The 18,841-nt window shown below is 30.5% G+C and overlaps 1 protein-coding gene across 7 annotated transcripts in view; it reads right to left on the bottom strand.

Moving 5' to 3' along the window:
* Window positions 1-18,568, bottom strand: part of l(1)G0196 (inositol hexakisphosphate and diphosphoinositol-pentakisphosphate kinase) — a 170,357-nt gene extending 151,789 nt beyond the window's left edge. For 2 of the 7 annotated variants that reach the window (XM_085816606.1, XM_085816611.1), the window contains exons 1-3: window positions 18,164-18,567; window positions 17,895-17,993; window positions 7,175-7,302 (exon numbers count right to left, since the gene is read on the bottom strand). In XM_085816606.1, the coding sequence (XP_085672732.1) occupies window positions 7,175-7,302; window positions 17,895-17,898 (132 nt within the window). In that variant the 5' untranslated portion in view covers window positions 17,899-17,993; window positions 18,164-18,567. Of the gene's footprint in view, window positions 1-7,174; window positions 7,303-17,894; window positions 17,994-18,163 lie in introns of those variants that run through there. The other 5 variants (XM_085816612.1, XM_085816608.1, XM_085816607.1 and 2 more) reach the window with 5 other exon arrangements.
* Window positions 18,569-18,841: the final 273 nt, after the last annotated feature.

The following is an 18,841-nucleotide window of genomic DNA, read 5'->3' as shown; positions in this document are numbered from 1 at the left end:
TTAAGAAAATATCGACAGGCATTCACTTTAATGCAATTCAAGAATATCAGGATTTATAATCTAGTATCTAAATATATATGAAACTAATATAAATAATTACAGTAATTTTTTTTTTAATTTCTTCTCTAATATTCAGTGGCTATGATTTACCATTTTATGGATTTTTATAGTAATATAGTATATATATATATATATATAATTTATTTCCTAAACAGTATTGATTAATTGATTATATTATCTCCTAAGTTTAATTAAAGTAGAATTATTTTAAAAGTGTGCATCCATACTGGTAAGTTATATTTTGAAAGATGTTTTATATATATATATATATACATAAGACAAAAACTAGGAAATCAAAATATTGACTTTAATTTGCAGTAGTCTCCAATTCTGTATTTTAATTTCAATATTTCTCTTTTCATTCCTAAAAATAGTAACATCTTATAATAAATCTATCTAAACTGTGTCATTTTGAAGTTCTTTGATAACTGGTGCTTATTACACCAAAATTTAGGAGTATTGGCTTTTAAAAAAAAAGCCTTTGCGAATGAGAATAATGAAATATTAAAATCGGCACAACTGGGTTAACAGCTTTAATGCAACTACAACCTTATGATCTCCATGTGAATGGCTTTCAGCTTTCAGTTATTTTATACATAAATAAGATAAAATTTTAATTTTAATTTCTGATAATCTCTTAAAGCTCCCTTTCAATTCAATTATTTCCTTTTCTATCTTAAATGTAGCAATATACTTATAATAAAACTTTCTATGTATGGCATTCCAAACTTAAATCCTTTCAAATATTCTTATATAACTTACATAATGGTAAACGTGAAACTAAAGTATTTTATTCAATGGCTATGAAAAGTATTCAAGCTATAATTTTAATTAATTGGAATAAAGTAATCACATTTCCTTATTGAAAAATTAACTAACTGTACTACTTTAATCAACTGTCAATAGCATGATCTTCTGTCTTTATTATGCTTGCCTCTGCACAGCTATCATCACTACTTGGAACAATATGCTTATACATTTTGGAATAGAGAGTGTCCACCTTGTGCCAATATAGCTATGTACATTTTCAAGAATGTTATGCCAAAAATAAACAAATATATCAATCAGCCATGACTGCATCTTTTTTGTAATTATCCAAGCATTCATTTTTAACTTCTATGCTAATACCACAATAAATTTTTATTATTACATTACTGAAAAAGAATGTACACATAAGGTATATATTTAATTACTCTCTCTTCTGTCAATTCTGAATTTGGGTACATGAATAATATCTTTAATATGATGACAGTTATTTTAAATGAGAGCTCTCTAGATAGCAATAAAATTCGTCAAGTAAAAACCTTATTTTGATAAAACAAGAAGTTGGTTTAAAAGCTTTTTTAACTTTAATTGCTCACTATATGAGAAACAACTCACAATCAAATTCTTTACTGAAACTCTCCTAGAATCTTTAAAAACTAAGTTTGTATATCTTTTTCTCCACATTCACAACAGTAAATGAGACTTTTTTATTGCAGTAATCCAAATCAAAAGTCACAACATTCCCATCCATCGACATAATTTTGATAAAGACTTCTACACAATGCTATTTTATTGAGTCTCATGCTAAAGTAAAGGATGATGGGCATCTTAGAATGCCAAGGATCTTTTGCAGCATCTTTTCTTTATCTTTCCTATATTTGACCAAAAGGCACTACATAGTTGAAGAAACAGTAGTACGTACATGGGAAGGGATGGAGTCTCACTGCATTTTTTACAAGCAGCTAGTTATGACCATTAGTATTTTTTTTATAAGGACGTTTTGGTTATTTGGTACCTGTAGATGATATACCATGAACAATCTGTTGGCACTTCTTGGCAATTTTTTTTTTTTTTTTCAGTTATTGTCTTGCAGTTGTCTTCAACATGATATGAAACTGTTACTTTCTGCAGCTTCTCTGTCTCCATATAAACTCTATAAGCAAGCAGATAAGTGATGATAAGCTGTGCTATGTTACCGCATATTCTTTCATTTTGCTGATCCGTGCATAAATTCTATTGTTAATGTGTAGGTCATAGACTCCAAATTGAAACTGACACAGGGATAGAAAAAAGCCATTCCCAACTGTAAAAAAAAAGGAAAAAAAAAAGAAAGAAAAAAAAAAGAAAAGGAACAAAAGAGAGAGAAAGCATTAAAAAGAAGAAAGAAAGAAAAAACACTAAAAATCTCAACTTTGCAAAAGAATTTGAATAGCTTCTAGGGTTCCAAACACACAAAAGAATCAATCACAGGCTGTATTTTTGGTAATGTATCAGCAGGTACCAGATAACTAATAAGTATAGAAGTATTTAAAAATACTGTGCAATTTTTTTTTTTTTTTTCCAAGTCCAAAGGAGCAATTTGCCTTGAAGAACTATTAATTTCGTTTTGGCATTTTGCGTCGAAAACTTTAAAAGACTGTATCACTTTTCAAATCGTTGCCACCATATACTATCATCCAGTCTTATATTTAAAGAAATTAAATAATAAGGAATCTGCATAAATGTATGTTTCTCGCATTGTAATAAAACAACAGTACCTAGAGCCATCAAAATTTTAATAACGTAATCTTCCATAGAATACAAGCATGTGGAAGCCCTAATTTGAAATTTGTTTTATTATTGATTTCAGATTTTGTAACACTTCAATGAATTTTTGATTAAAAAACTAAACGATTTCAAGCGAGCAACGGCAACACAGTACGAAAAAATCATTATCATGAGACTCTGTGTTGGAAATTCTAAAGATACGCTCATTTTAAAATTAATTTGCAATATTGCTGTTGAACTGAATTTTATAGTTTAAGTATGTAGAACATGATATTTAATAAATAAAGGTTAAAATGTTAATAAATTAAACACAAAATGTTAAAAAAATGCCCCTTTAGACGTAATTTAAAATCTGAAACCTTTCAGTTTTTTTTAATTGAAGGACTTTCTTTTGAGACATCAGACTTCACATTTGAATTAAATGTAAAAGTATTATCTTCTTCAGATATTCCTTTTTATCTTTTTTTCGTTTTGTTTAAAAGCAGTACTAAGCAGTTTTTCCTCTAGTATACAAGGATGAATCAAAATACAAGCAAGCCCTTTTTTTAAAACAAAATTAATTTTATAAGAAACATCTACATTTCTCGTAATTATTTTTTAAAATAATCTCCTCCTTTTATGATACATTTTCCCCAATGTTTTGATAATTTTTTCATTCCATTCTCATAGAATAAAGTTGGATGGGTATCTCACCAGTTGCGCAGGAAGGTTTCCAGTTGATCTTTGGTTTCAAATCACTGTCTCCGAGTGCTTCTTTGAGGTGTCCAAACATGTAAAAATTGCATGGTGATAAGTCTAGGCCGTCAGGTGGATAATCATGCATTTTTCAGTGCATTTTCATCAGTTTTTGCTGCACTACACCTGCTGCATGGGGCCTTGAATTGTTGTGGAGAATCAAAACTTTCAGGATGGGACAATCTCAGCTTTTGTGTCGATACTGAAGCCTAACTTGATCCAGTAGTTGGCTGCATTACTGGTCTGATATCCGTGAAAGAAATCCACCATTAGGACGTCCTAAAAAACCTTGGCCAACACTTGTCCCCCCAGATAAATGAGTTTTAGCCTTCATGGGGTTTCTTTCACCTTTCCTTCCACAGTCCATGCTTGCATGCCTCGATTGAGGGGTGTAATGATATACCCACGTCTCATCAGCGAAGGCAAAGAAAGCTTCCCCATCTTTTTCAAAATGAGTTTGAAGCAATTGAGAAATGTGAACACATGCAGGTTTTTTATTATCATTCAGCAAATTTGGAAACCAATGAACTGAGATTTTTCTGAACCCCAACTGCTTTCTGATGACTGATTGGACACTTCTATAGTCGACACCAAGTTCTTCCGAATTTGAAGTATTGTGCAACATAGATCCTGTTCAATAAGCTCACAAACACGTGCAATGTTTTCATTAGTCGCACTGGTGCAAGGACAGTGGGGGACAACATCAATTTGCAACACATCCATGGCCTTGCATGAATTCATTTCACCAATCCTTCACTCTTGACCATGAATGGGTAGATTCTCTAAACTGAGCATGCAGTCTGTGGTAAATTTCAGCTGGTTTCATGTTTTCACAGATGAGGGACTTTATAATTATGCACTGCTCAATAGGAACAGGCATGCTCCTCTCGCTCATCATAAGGACTACTAACTAAAGCACAGGACAAGCTGGCTGGTCTGGTTCTCTTACTCTAGGCAACACCACTTAATGACTTCAACTACCCAAACATATACAAATACCCATCCCGATCTCAGCCATTAAAGGATTGTTCATATTTAATCGCCCTATGTAATACAACAGACTTCTAATAATTCACGATCATTTAATACAGAAATGACTGTGAGCTGCATTCAATTTTAAACTTCTCAGGGTTACAAATGTAAAACTCTGTACAGAAAGGTTCATTACACATCATCTTATTCATAATATACATTAAAATTTCTGCCAGCTTCTAAGGGATCCGATTTCATGCTTGATGTATATTGGAAGAAAAGGAATCAAGGTACAAATTAAGACAATCATTTTGGAATTATAATCAAGACAATAATATTTATTCATGACATTTTTAGAAACTCTGAAATTTCACAGCCTTACCCATAATGCTCGGAGTGTTAAATGCAAGCAAAATTTCAGTCTTCAGAAAATTAAGCATATGGTAAACATAACTGAAATTTTCTCTTGCAAGTACTATATGAAATAAACTTTTTAATAAAAATACGACATAACATGTTTGGACAGAAGTGAACTGATTTTATCATTACAGATTTTTTTAGCATTTGCTGTTTCTGTAAGAGTTCTCTTTTCATAATAAAAGCAGATTGTAAATATCAGCAAATTTGCTTTAGATAAAGTCCTACTTTGTTAAAATAAGTTTGTTTGCAGCATTTATTAATATTAATTCTGAATTTGAGCAGTTTATTTTTAAATTGCACAGTACATGCCAATGATTTATTTATTCATAACTTTTCATACATTGTGTTCAAATTTAAAGAAGCATCACAGATGGGTTTCCTTAAATTCTGTACAAACTTTGACAGAATATAATGCTTTGCACGGACTTAAAAATGCCTGACATAATAGGCTTTGAATGCTTTTAAGGTTCTTTGATCCTGTGATTGGATTAAGGAAGTGATGTTTGGAGGAAGGAATAAAACCTCTACATTTGGATGTAATGGTTTGAGGGCTTTAGCACCATGTCCTGAAGCATTATCAAAAATCAGTAGTATTTTAAAATTCAGGTTTTGCTATTCTAAGCAATGTCTGACATCTATAATGAATGAATTTTCAACCAGTCATTAAAAAGAACTATCACAATGTGGCTGATGCTTTGCAGCATGCCATGTATAATTGAAATTCTCGCATTAGACACATTAAATGGAGAAAATTAAGAAACCACACATGTGCAAAATCGTAAGTCTGCATTCTGCAAGGATTTACTATATAAAGATTTTTCTGACATTAAAAATGAAAATGTGATAAACAAAAAAAAGAGACTAAAGAAAAGAGAAATTATCTTTCAATAAACCAAAAACTGAATTTTAGCAAATTTTGCAGTGGTATTAATCTAATTGTGTATATGCAAAATGCAATGGAAAAATTTGCCGACAAATCAAATTTAGAAAATTTTGGGGGATTTTATAAACAGCATATTTATTTATTTATTCTCCCATTTAAGGGCATACTAAAATTTACTTTGAAAGCAATTTTGTTATTGAATATACACACTCCTTTTTACATAAAGTTCTTTGACGCATTTTTACGTTCTCAAAAAATTTTTCTTTGCACTAAATTTACTAGCATTTTCTTTGTATACTGTTATGCTTTAAAAATATAAGTTTTATATTCAATAAATTTTGATTAAACTATTCTTAAAGTATGAGTATGTTTTAATTAGTTATTTACATGCAAATAATTCAGATTTAATGTGGAAATTAGAAAGGGAAAAGTAACAAAACTCAGAAAAACATAGCCTATAAATCTGAAAAATTCACTAATCTGCACAACCCTTGCTTTTTTAGATATGCATATTATAAGAATTCTACTGTTTTTTGCATTTACAAATATTTATTTTATGATTACAAAAATATATCTTTTTGGAAGGAGAAAAAGGCCCGACTTTGACCTCAAACCTGTTCATACATGTCATTATCTTTTAAGTAAACAACATTTCCCTAAATCAACTGTAAAATGATGTATTATTGCAAAATGATACAATGTTTTATATTTTGTTGATAAAAATTGTTCTAAAAGTGCATAAACAGCCTCTGTATAAAGGACTCCCTCTGCAAGGAAAAAATTAGACTACTTATTTGCATAATAAAAATGAAAAAACGGACCCATTTTATAGAAAAATATAAAATAATCCTCAATAAACTCAAAATTTATAGCTATTGCCTCCTTCAAAATTTTCAGAGGATGTGAATATCTGCAGGCAGATTTAAACTTAGATGGACCAGTACTATCACTTGTTCACTTCGTCATTAATAGGAAGGAATATGGAATCTGTTAGAATAAAAGCAGACAGTAAATAGCTTTTAACCAAGTTTTCAACTCAATATTGTTTCTTTAGAAACATCTTTTCGATATTTGACTGCAAGCTTGGTAGCTGTATGACATGCTTGGAAAAGAAGCAGTATGCATAAGAGAATCTCATTCCATCTTTTTCACATGGCAGAGTTATGGACCATCAAAATGTTTGTTACTAACAACATAATAAACATGTGATGGAAAGAACACTACAACAGCAGAATACAGTAAATAACAATGTAGACAATTTAGAAACACTTATATGCTTCTGAGTCAGTATTAACATTTCCAGTAGTTATTGCACAGAAACTTTCCAAATGCTTTTGAATAAAATATGTATTTCCTAAAGTTACCTCCAGCCAGTTCTCTCACCTTTAAAAAAATATGCATATTTGTAGCTATACAAATTTGTCTGTTGTAACTTACTTCAGCTAAAAGCAGGGAAATGAACAATTAACAGTGCTGATATAATTATGTATATATGCAAAAATTTCACTTTCATGAAAAGAACAGTTATTTGATATACAAAACCAAAAATATTACTAAAATAAATGTAATTACAATTACTTTGATCATCTTATGAGGCAAAGAGCATTCATCTTCTCCAATATAAAAGTATGGCCGAGATTGCTTTAAACCTTGATAACCTTGTTCCAACTCTGTATAAGACATTGAAGAACTTTGTACACCTGCAAAATAAATACATGGATTCAGAGAGATAAGGTAGACCCTCCACACCCCCCCCCAAAAAAAAATAATGAAGTTTTCAGCACAAGATCAATAAATTAAAAGTAAACTGTAAAAAAATACAAATATTATAAAAGTTTCAATGTTATACACATAGAATAGGAAACTGTTTTAAGAAACCAGATCTATAAATTTCCGAATGGTTACCTAAATTCATTTAAAATAGTAATTTTGATTGGGGTTAAAAAAAAATGAAAATTATTAGCTGCAGCTTTAGTATCTGGAACTGCTGGCAAATTTAAAATCTTAAAAACACCTGCAGGTATTCATTTCAATCTCGTCAATTTTAGCAAAGGTCAGAAAGAGAGTCCCCATGAAGTATGATTAAAATTCTTTTGATCATGGGAAATCACTTGAGGGTTGTTTGCTAAAGAAAAAGTATGGGTTCATGGAAGACTTTTTAAGAAAAATTCACTTTCAAAAACTCTCATGCAGCCATACTGTTCAATGGGATTTCAACGGGTTGAATTACAAGCATACAGTGGTTTTCATCTTGCTGCCAAAAAGACCCCACAAAGACACACAACATCAAGGTTGCATACAGCAGTTTATGACAAGTTGCATACAATACTAGGATAAAGCTGCCAATCCATTAAGTTGTTATTATAGGCAGGCTATTCTATATAAGCATTTGTAAAACTGATTATTAGTTTTCTGGAAATGTAACACAGCATATGTAAGCTGTAAATATTTTTTCTTTTATTTATTTTACTTCATTTAAGTGTGTGAAAGAAAAATGTTAAATTTTATAAATTCTTACTGCAACTAACACTGTAAACAATTTAAATTAGTTTAATGTAGTTATCAGTAAGCAACATAAATAGGAATTAAGAATGTAGAGAGCATTAATTTACCTGAATATAAATAAAGCAAAAAGAATTAATCAAGAGGCATTATTTAATACCATTTTAAAAAGGTAGATTGTGTAATGAATTTACACAGATAACCTAAATAAGTGCCAGCAGATTTTGTAATTGTGACTGCCAACAGAAAATAACAGTCTTCTGTTTCTTTTGCTGCATCAAAGCACAAATTTCTTCCAATGTAATTATCACAAAGTGAAATATATTAAAATTTCTACTGATTGTATGGAATACTTCACAGATAAATCCAGTTTGCATAATTTCACACTTATGATGGCAATTTTCATTTAAACACATCAGGTCATCTCTGTATAACATTTAATGAAAATATTATGTAGCCTCTAAAAGTGAAGTCATATTTGATGTGACTCCTGCAGATGACATGAGTTGAACATAGCTTTTTAAATAATACTTTTAAATACAGCAAAATTAATTTTGTTTTTGATTTTTATTAGCCCAAATGGACAGTAGCCTAGGAGGGCTATTAATCTCGAAACAGCATTTTGCATTGAATGACCATAAACAGATGTATCACTTTCCAAATTGTTGCCACCAAATATTATCACTCTGTATTATATTTAAAGAAACTAAATAATGAAATATCTGCATGAATGTATGTTTCTTGAATAGTGAATTCTCACAATTCAATACCATTAAATTTCAAAACACCCTATAAATATGTAAAATAAGAATTAAAGAAATGTGAAATACTAAAACCTCAAAAATTACAAAAAACCAGAAAAAAAATTTACAAAAGAAGAGGACTTCAATCAAATCTGATATAACGTTATCAAGAGAAGGATACATTAGAGTAAACTGCATCCCCCTTCCACTTGAAAACACTGCATTTCTGTAATCCAAAATTAACTGATGAACTATTTCAAAGTATTTAATTGTAACAGTTCACCGGAAAATTTTGAAGTCCTGCCCGATGCAGTGTAAGTTAAAATCAAAGCCCAATAAAGCAACTGAAAATAGAATTGAAATGATACAAAACTTACTCATTGTTCACACAGTCAATCTGTTAGAGACCTAAACTAATATTTCATATGAAAAAACCCAATGTTTAAAACTACTGAGACACATTTTCACAAAATGCATGTCTTTGTCAAAATGCTAAGTCTTAGTCATCGTGATAAGCCTATGATGTGAAAACGTTTTACTTTTTTAACCTGGTTTCTATTCTTCCTTTCCTCTTTTAATTTTTTTTTAAATTTCTTACAAGCATTTAAATCACCATTTAGGATAATTCTTCTTTGCTTTTGTTTGTCAATGATACTAAATTGGCAACCCTAGGCATTCTTTGTGATTCTAAAGCTTTGACTGCTGGTTTCTGTTTCGCAATTTGTAGTTGGTTATAAATTTTCTCTATTTATTTCTTGAAAGTTTTGTATTTTTATATTTTAATATATATTTTTCAATTTTAATCTTGCATTTTGTGAAAAAGTGTACTTAATTGTTTTAACATTTGAGTTTTTTAATATGAAATAATTTTAGTATTATGACTTTATGTCTCTAATGGATTGACTCTGTGAACAATGAGTAAGTTTTGCATTATTTCAATTCTATTTTCAATTTAAAGTAATTTCAGTTACTTTATCGGACTTACATTTTTACTTACACTGCATCGGGAAAGACTTCAAAATATTGGGTGAACTGTTATAATTAAATACTTTAGAACGGCTCATCAGCTAATTTTGGATTACAGAAATGCAGTAGTTTTTAAGTGGAAAACGGGGTTAATTTAGTCATGTATTCTCCTTTTGATAACATTATATCAGACGTGATTGAATTCCATTTATGTATTTTTTCTGGTTTTATAATTTTTGGAGGTGTTAGTATTTCACATTTCTTTTATTCTTATTTTACATGTTTATAGGGGATATTTTGAAATTTAATGCTACTGAATTTCACTTCTTTGGGATCTTAATGAAACTGGTTCTAGATTTCTTACTTTTTGTCTACACTGATTAATTTTCAGCAGCATATCGCATGAAAATTACTCGGAATAAATTTATTTAAAAATGAAAAAATTTTGTGATAATATATACATGTTATGATTTTAAAATGCGTAGATGAAAGCACTGGAACTTTTACAGCTTACAATATTACATAGATGACCGTAGTAGCTGAAGGTAGGGCTGAGTCGAAAAACATGATGCATTTAGCACAACTGAGCTTAAAGGATCACAATCTTTATTTTTTATGCATATCAAATCATTCTTTTGCAAGCAAGATATGCACAGTTATAGTTGAATACAATAAGCTTCATTTTAAAGTATGATGTCGTCTTAAGCAAATAAGCTGCAGCGTGTAACAGTAGCATCTTGCCAGCAAGGAAGTGTAAGCGAAAGAGAACACTGCAACACAGAGGAAGAAGGGAGTGAGTCAATAGTTGCAGTTCGAGTTGGAGAGAGTTTTGGTTTGCAATTAATTTGATTGGACAAGAGGTATCTGCATTAAAATGTTACGTAACACAGAAAGATCTCGGATCTGGGAGAACAGACGAATTTAGGGGGAGAACAAATTTTGAGGTCTCCAATAATTTTTTAAAGCAGCTATCGTATTTTGTTATATTTTACACATATATAGGTACTCTTCTGTTATCGGGACTGGATTCAGAAATGTATGTATGCGCATGCATATGTATGTAATGGTGTGAGCATATACTTGCGTACATACATATACACATCCATCCATTGTATGTGTATACATTACTAAATCTGGTCCTGATAACAAAGAAGTACCTATATATACTATATATAAAGGATGAAAATATATGAAACAAAAGAAAAAATAAGATAATTCCATTTCTGTTAGATATTATACAGATGTAAATACTCTTTAATGGCAACACTTTTGATGTAACTGTAATCAAACTTCTTGAAAAGTAATTATAAATGAAAATTACTTAATAATATAAAAATATAATTAATTGAAAATAAGCATAATTAGTTAACGATGTAGTAATTAGAAAAGAATGACATATACAAATAAGCATCAAACAAACTGTAGTAGTAATTAGAAAAGAATGGCATATAAATAAGCATCCATCTGGCAAGAAATAATTAACAATCTGTAGAATATTTATAAATCTTTAAACATTAATTTTCTGAAAACCAAAAGCAATCATTAATTTTGTAATGAAATATAAAATACAATTCTTTAAATTAATTTATTAACATAAATAAAATTTCTAATTTCTGATGTTAAGTTTAAATAAAATATCGTGAAGCTACCAAATAGTTTAAGATCTGCACTTAATTAAAAATGAAAAATGATTTATTAAAATAAATTCCCATAATTTATTCAACACCAAAACTTTTTGAAACATTCTATAAAACTTGCTTCAGCTGCTTCACATACTAATATATTTTAGAGACAAGAAAAAATTATCTATTATTTATTTACATATCTTCATGCTTTTCATAACACTTACATAACTGCTAGACACAATCTATTGTCCTGATTCTAGATAAATTTATCTTTAAATGTACGATATAATACCTTATCTTAAAATAAAATACAATTTCCAATTTTATGTTTTTGAAAGGAAAAAAAAAAAAAACTAAGCTTTGAGAGATAAAATCTTCACAGATTCTTTAATACATCCCCACAGATTAATCTCTCAGCTAAATTATTAACCAAATTTTTCATACTGCTTTCAGCAAATACATTTTTACTGAATTACAGTAAATCTATAATGCTAATTCTAGGACGGTTCACTGAATCTTTGTACAAAATGAAAAATATTCTTGCCATCTATCTATCAAAGTTGGCGAGATTCAAAAGCTACTAATTTTATCCAAAATAAGGAGTGGAAAAAATCTGAAATATGGAATTGTGGTAGCCTGGAATAATCATAAACAAAATAAAAAAGAGAGGATTAAGTCAACATTTTTCTAACAAAATGGAAAATTGTAATTTACTAGCCATAACAGCTAAGAGAGTTGTGTTTTTCTTTACAATGGATATTCAGTATCTTTTGAGAGATTAATAAATGCTTTCTTCCTCACTCACCTAATATTTAAAATGAAGGATTCATAATAAATTTAAATTTTTGGAAATCTGCACAAAAGAATTAGAAACAGCTAGACCTGCAAATTTCAATATGACAGCACACCAAATATGACACACGCTTATTGTGGATGCCATATTCCACAATTTATCGCATTCCTTTTTCCTAATCATTATTAAATCATTTGCACTCAGCTAAGAGGCATGTACCTTATGATGTTTTTTGAAAGACCATTCAAAATATACTGCTAGGACATTAAAACTGCTACACCAGAAAGGAAAGCAAATAGCAGAATCCTACTAATTGTATACATACAGTATATTAGGATGAATACATGATAGAATTTGCAGGTGATTTAGAATACACAGCTTGTAGAATTCAGCACACAGAGCTACCACCACCGGCAGCAACAATAGCTGCAATTCGACCAGCCATCGAATCGAACTAAGCTTGGATGACAGTTATCGATATTTCATGTTGAAGAAGGTTAGGGCAGCATGAACAACATGCAGTGGCACATTACCTTGTTGAAAAATGACATTATAGGCCTCAAGACTTACGCCACAGATCTGGGCATAAACATGCCAAAAATGTTATGGCAGCTAACACTATTGGCTACTGCAAATATAAAAAAAAGAGGCTAGAATGTGACCCAATGACAACCCATGCCAGGTGCTGGGCCTCTATGAAAATAGCAAATGCAAACTGGTAATACTTATTCCCTCAACATTTCCATACACAAAATATACATCATGATGTTGTATGTAGAACCGAGATTTGTCTAAAGAGATGAAGAGGTGCTACTTTGAGGTATTTTTCCTTTATCCACCCTCAAATCTGGCAATCATATCTCATTATGTTTTAGAGGTCATTTTTATTTTCGAAATTCTCTTTTTCAGTTTCCCGTTGTTTGGTACCATAAGGTAACATCTCACATCTTACCTGTCACAATTTATTTGGAGAAAGAAGCAAGTGTGAGGAATTATTTTGATTCTATTATAGAAGCAATAGGCAAACAGTTACCAATTGAATACACATTAATTGACATGAGTAATGTCCCTTCAACCCCCTTTACAATTAAATTTATTTTTCTTATTGTCTTATTATCAAATATTAAGCCTTATTATATAATATTATTTATTCTTATGGTTTTACAATGTTATGGACAAATTAAGGAAAAGTACCTATAATTAACTTTTTAACTGTCATGCCCAAAATAATCTTGGGCACAGTACCGGTATTCCAAGATGTCACATCCGAATATTACTCGGGCTAATTTTTTTTTAGTGCATCGTATTGTTATACCCAAATATATATCGTGAGAAGTTTATTTCGGCTTCAATTCAACAGATGGCAGCACTTTACTGAAGGTTTCAAAGGATAGAGGTTAAAGTTCAAAGTGCGCAGCATTTTTTTAAATATTTTGATTGCGAATCAAACCTTGGAATAAAAAAAAATTGACAATTTATGCACCCAAGACATCAGAATAACTTGACAGTTAAAAGGTAAAATAACATGGCATACAGATATTAATTTAGAAGTCAAACAACAAAAATCAGCGTTATATTTGCACATTTTCACAGGGCTAGTTTCGATGGTTTTACTGTACCATCACTGTCAGCTGCCAAAGTGCGATATTTATTTTTTTGGCTGATCTTTGGAATATGGTAACAGGTAGTTTGGCGACATTTTGGAGGCGATAAAGGTTACTACCTAGGACTTTGGGAATAATGCGAGAAGTACTCAGTTCCGATTACGCATTATTGTGTGTGAGGGAAATGAGAGATCATGAGATATGTCATGTGACATTAATGGACGAATCACTGTTCTTTAATCGGAAAAGGGGGTATATTTTTAAAAATATCTGCTGTACTTTATAGCAGTAGTTTCATTCTATGTTCTGTGAAACAGTGTTGTTTAATATTTGGATCCCATGGCCGTATATAAAGTAAATCCGAAATTTTTATTACATTTATGTGTAATTGAAAAGAATTGCTTAATTGCGGATAAGTATGAATGTTCAATATGTGGGAATGAAATGAGATTGTGTGAAAGGAAGGATATTACAGATAGTTTGAATGGCGGTGCAAGAAACCTGGTGAAAATGGACATTTTGTGATCCGCCATGCACTCAAGATTCTGTAGAAGATTAGGTAAGTTAGTATTTTTAATTATTTGAGGATATTATTTTTATGCATTGTTCTAAATGTAAGGAGTAAATAAATTAATATGGTATTATTGGAAAATTGTTATTAGCAATGATTTAGTTTAAAGTAATTAGGATTGTAAGCTAATTTTTATTAATTTAATGTATGTGCTTATTTATATTTTAAGTAGTGTTTTTTAATTTAATTATATTTTAATTTAATGATCGTGATTTTGAGAGTTATATGTTTGTAGTATTTTGGAATACGTTTGAGTAGAAGTAAATGTGCATGGAAAGAATTTAAGTATTTGACACTAAGTATTTGTAATCATTTTTGGTGACGTTTATAATAGATAATTTAGAGGTAAAAGTTTTTGGATATTTTATTTATTTTATATGTGCAAATGTCCATCCTTGGAAAGGGTATATACTTTTTCGCGATCAGGTAATTTCATATATGTCCTTTTTACCGAATTTAAAGATTCACAAAATTTTCATGCATTTTAGTGAAATTTTTCTAATTTTTGAGAAAAAAGCAGTGTACATGGATATAGTGAAGAGTGTGCGCAAAGCCATTTTGGTGCAATTCTGGGATGTTTTTTTAAGTAAAAATAAATCGACGTGTACATGGTTTAATTATATTTTAATTAAATGATAGTTATTTTGTGAATTATATGTTTGTAGCCATTTGGTATACGTTTGAGTGGAAGTAAACGTGCATGGAAATAATTTAAATATTTAACACTAAGTATTTGTAACCATTTTTAATGTTTTGTTATGAATTCGTTGGTGACGTTTATAATAGATAATTTAGAGGTAAAAGTTTTTGGATATTTTATTTATATTATACGTGGAAATGTTCATCCTTGGATAGGGTATATACTTTTTCGTGATCAGGTAATTTCATATATATGCTTTTTACAGAGTTTAAAGATTCAGAAAATTTTCCTGCATTTTCGTGCAAATTTTTGTAATTTATGAGAAAATAGCAGTGTAGATGGATAAAGTCAAGGGTGTGCGCAATGCCATTTTTGTGCAATTCTGGGATATTTTTTTTAAGTAAAAATAAGTCAACGTGTACATGGTTACTGTGTATGTGCGATTTTGAAAAACGTGGCAAGGAGTTTGCGATTCTGCACTTTTTCCCAATTTTGCAGTTAATATTTGTCATGATTAAGCAGTTTTGTTCCATAAAATTTCTAGCATAAGTGTAATTCGGCTAGCAGATTGTTGGAAAAAGTGTTGAGTAAATAAAAAGAAAAGAAACATGTCTTTACTTCGTGAAGACAAAATGGCGGCGAAAAAAAAATAGGGGGTTGCTGTAGCAGAGTTGGTTGTCAAATTTTTGCCACAAAATCGCCAAGTTACCATAATCCAAAGATCAACCATATTTTTTTTTTTTTTCCCACTTTGGCAACTGAGGATGACGGTTCAGTAAAACCACTGAAACTAGTCCTGTGGAAATTTGCAAATACTATAATGCTGATTTTTGTTGTTTTACTTCTAAAAAGAAAAGTAATTACTTTGATGTCCATCATCATTGTTCGCACCACCTCTACTATTCTACTGCATTAAGTGAAGTCATCCCATTTCTATTCTACTACATTAAGTGAAGTCAATATAATGGTCACCATGCTGACATCTATGTTGCTGCACACACCACCACATACCCATGCAGGTAATTTTCAACATGCATACCAGCTAAGTTCCTGACTCGGGCTATACGACATGGCTGTACCATTTGCAAGGATAACATGTTTGTCCTCCAGGGTGTTCAGGCCAGCTAGATACTGCATGGCATTCAGTACTACTCTCCTGGACACACCAATTGAAAATCTGCCAGACAGTCATGGGATCCTGATCAACACAAGCAGCAATGACACCGAAAGATAGACCGCAGTTTCCAACATGCCACAATCCTGCTGCAGTCAAGTAACAACACATGCTGTTAATTTCTCCTTACACAAAGTATAATATAAACAATCAACAGTTATGCAGTCGCCTCATTAATTTCTAATACAGAAGGCATTAATCATGATTACTTTGTGGGCATGACACTCTGATAATAGATTCAGAAATTTAACAATATTCTAAATATTCTGATTTCAGTTTTGTTGAATATTAGTTTACTGATTTCACCAATAATTTACTTTCATTAATTAGATTACTTTCATTATAAATTTATTTTCATTTCTATCGATATAAAACATCTAATTAGATAATTAACTCTTAAGAATAATAAAATTCCAAATATAATTCAGCTTCCTAGATAAGCATTAGTTTTTGAAGGTTTCTATATACATACTTAAAATTTCTAGCTTTAAATACAAACATTCCATCACAGTAAATTATTTCATAAAAAATATAACAAAATGGTACCAAAGAAGATATGACAGCCATTTTTGATAAATGGGGAAATTTTCACTAAAGCTTTTTAAACTGCATGGTTTATATATATCATACATATTATACAATTTTATATATGGTATATGAGGAGAAAAAATTGAGCATTGGCAAGGAATTAAAAGTTTACGATATTCAACAATATATCTGTATCATTTCCGATTCCTAATTCTGTAACCAGAATCCAAAGCACTCAATGAATGGCTATCTGCTAAATGGCAAGAACACTTTCATGCAGGTTGTTTTTTAAAAAAACTGGCTAAAGTGCAGAATAGTCCACTTATTTGTTTGGCGCTTTTTACAAGAGTAAGAAGAATTGCATTTTTGTCAATTTTCTTTGACTTCTTAAGTGAAAATAGGTCAATGTGTACATGGATAAAGTGAAGGGAGTGCACAATGCCATTTTTGTGCTATTCTGGAACGTTTTCTAAAGTGAAAATAGGTTGATGTGTACAAGGATACCAAATATGTACAATTCTTAAAATGCACCAAGCAGTGGGTGATTCTGCACTTTCCCCAAAAAAACTCACTCATATTAATATTACGCTTGGGAAAAACCATACTAGGTGTAGGATTTATGAATTGATTTAATGTCCTTTAAAACAGACAAAAATACACCTGCTGATCATAAACACAGCTTAATTTCTCGGGTAACCCTTAAAAAGGTTATTTAAATCTATGTTTTGATAAACAATAAATTAACATAATTTAAAAAAAAAAATCACATTTATAATTTAAACAGGTAGATTTTAATAAATCTCTAGCTTTTGATATAGTTGATAATATTCTGGAAAAAGTTACACAAAATTATTCATCAATATTAATATTCAACATATAAAAGTCAAATATTTGAGAATTACTTAGATAGTCATCAATATCTGAACACTATTAAAATGTATCTCTCATATTTATATTTATATACAACAATTGCACTTTGAAATGCTACAACAGCACCATAAAATATTACACGTGAAATTACCTTCTCCTATACGACTAAAAAGATGAATATTTATCTACGCGGTAGGTTATGTTTTCTCCCAAGAGTAAGAAACTCAGCATTTTCGGCATACATTCATCTATAATATAATTAAACACCAAACTTACCCATCAAATACAAGGCGTGAACCAGCAGATAATACAGGAAGGCAATTTTACTACTTTTAATGCCTGATGCAGGTCAGAAGCCACGTAAACATTATCAATCTAAATTAGGAAAAAAGTGTTAAGACTTATATAGCCCATTAACATTAAAACTGATTTTAGTAGTAAGTAACGAAAATTTAATTTTAACTGCGCACTATGTCAGTTTATTCATTTTAAGCTTTTTAATGTGCTTTCATTATATGACTGCTTGAAAATGTAATCATGCATACTCATTTTATACGTTCGTTGAAAATTTTGAAAAAACTAAAGTTAAACCATTCAGCGCTGTTTCTTCAACTGCTCCGGTTCAACTTCAAGTCAGAGCGAGGTACCCGGTCTTTCTCTTCACTACGCTTGTAAAATTGCGCTAATGTTTCAAATTTCGCGATTATCAGAGGCTCATAACCAAGGTTTCTAAAATATCATAAGTATTTTACTGATCTTGGTTCCTAACCAACGATGATGGAGATAAAAAGGTAGAGGATTTTTTTGCCCCTTAAGAGAGGCTAAAATAGCGAAACGCAGTGTCTAAGTGACAAAAGCTAGCTGCAATCAAAAATTCTTGTCAAACAGATTCTGAATTTGCTGTCTATTTATTTTCAATGATTTCAGATGACGACTGTTCACAGAGATTGAGACTACTTTTGCAGATATTTGAATCTAGTGGCAGCGGAAGTACACGCTCATGCAACCTTTAAAAACCAAGGAGGTTAGAATATAAAGAGGGCGGGTTTGCAGTTTCCTCCACTATCGGGGAATGAAACTCCCGAACAAGCGGCGTCCATGTTTGTAACTTCAAAACATTGCATTACGGCAGTGAAACGTACGTGTTTTTAAGCTGTTCCGTGCATGTATTTTCCACTAAAAATATGTAAAATTTATAATGAAATACTTCGCTATTGTTAGTT

Source organism: Stegodyphus dumicola, chromosome 5 (assembly GCF_044657685.1).
Source record: "Stegodyphus dumicola isolate Sdum_Otavi_A_Nest chromosome 5, ASM4465768v1".
Lineage (NCBI taxonomy): Eukaryota > Metazoa > Arthropoda > Arachnida > Araneae > Eresidae > Stegodyphus > Stegodyphus dumicola.
The sequence above is the reverse complement of the archived record's forward strand: the minus strand, read 5'-3'. Positions and strand labels throughout refer to the sequence as shown.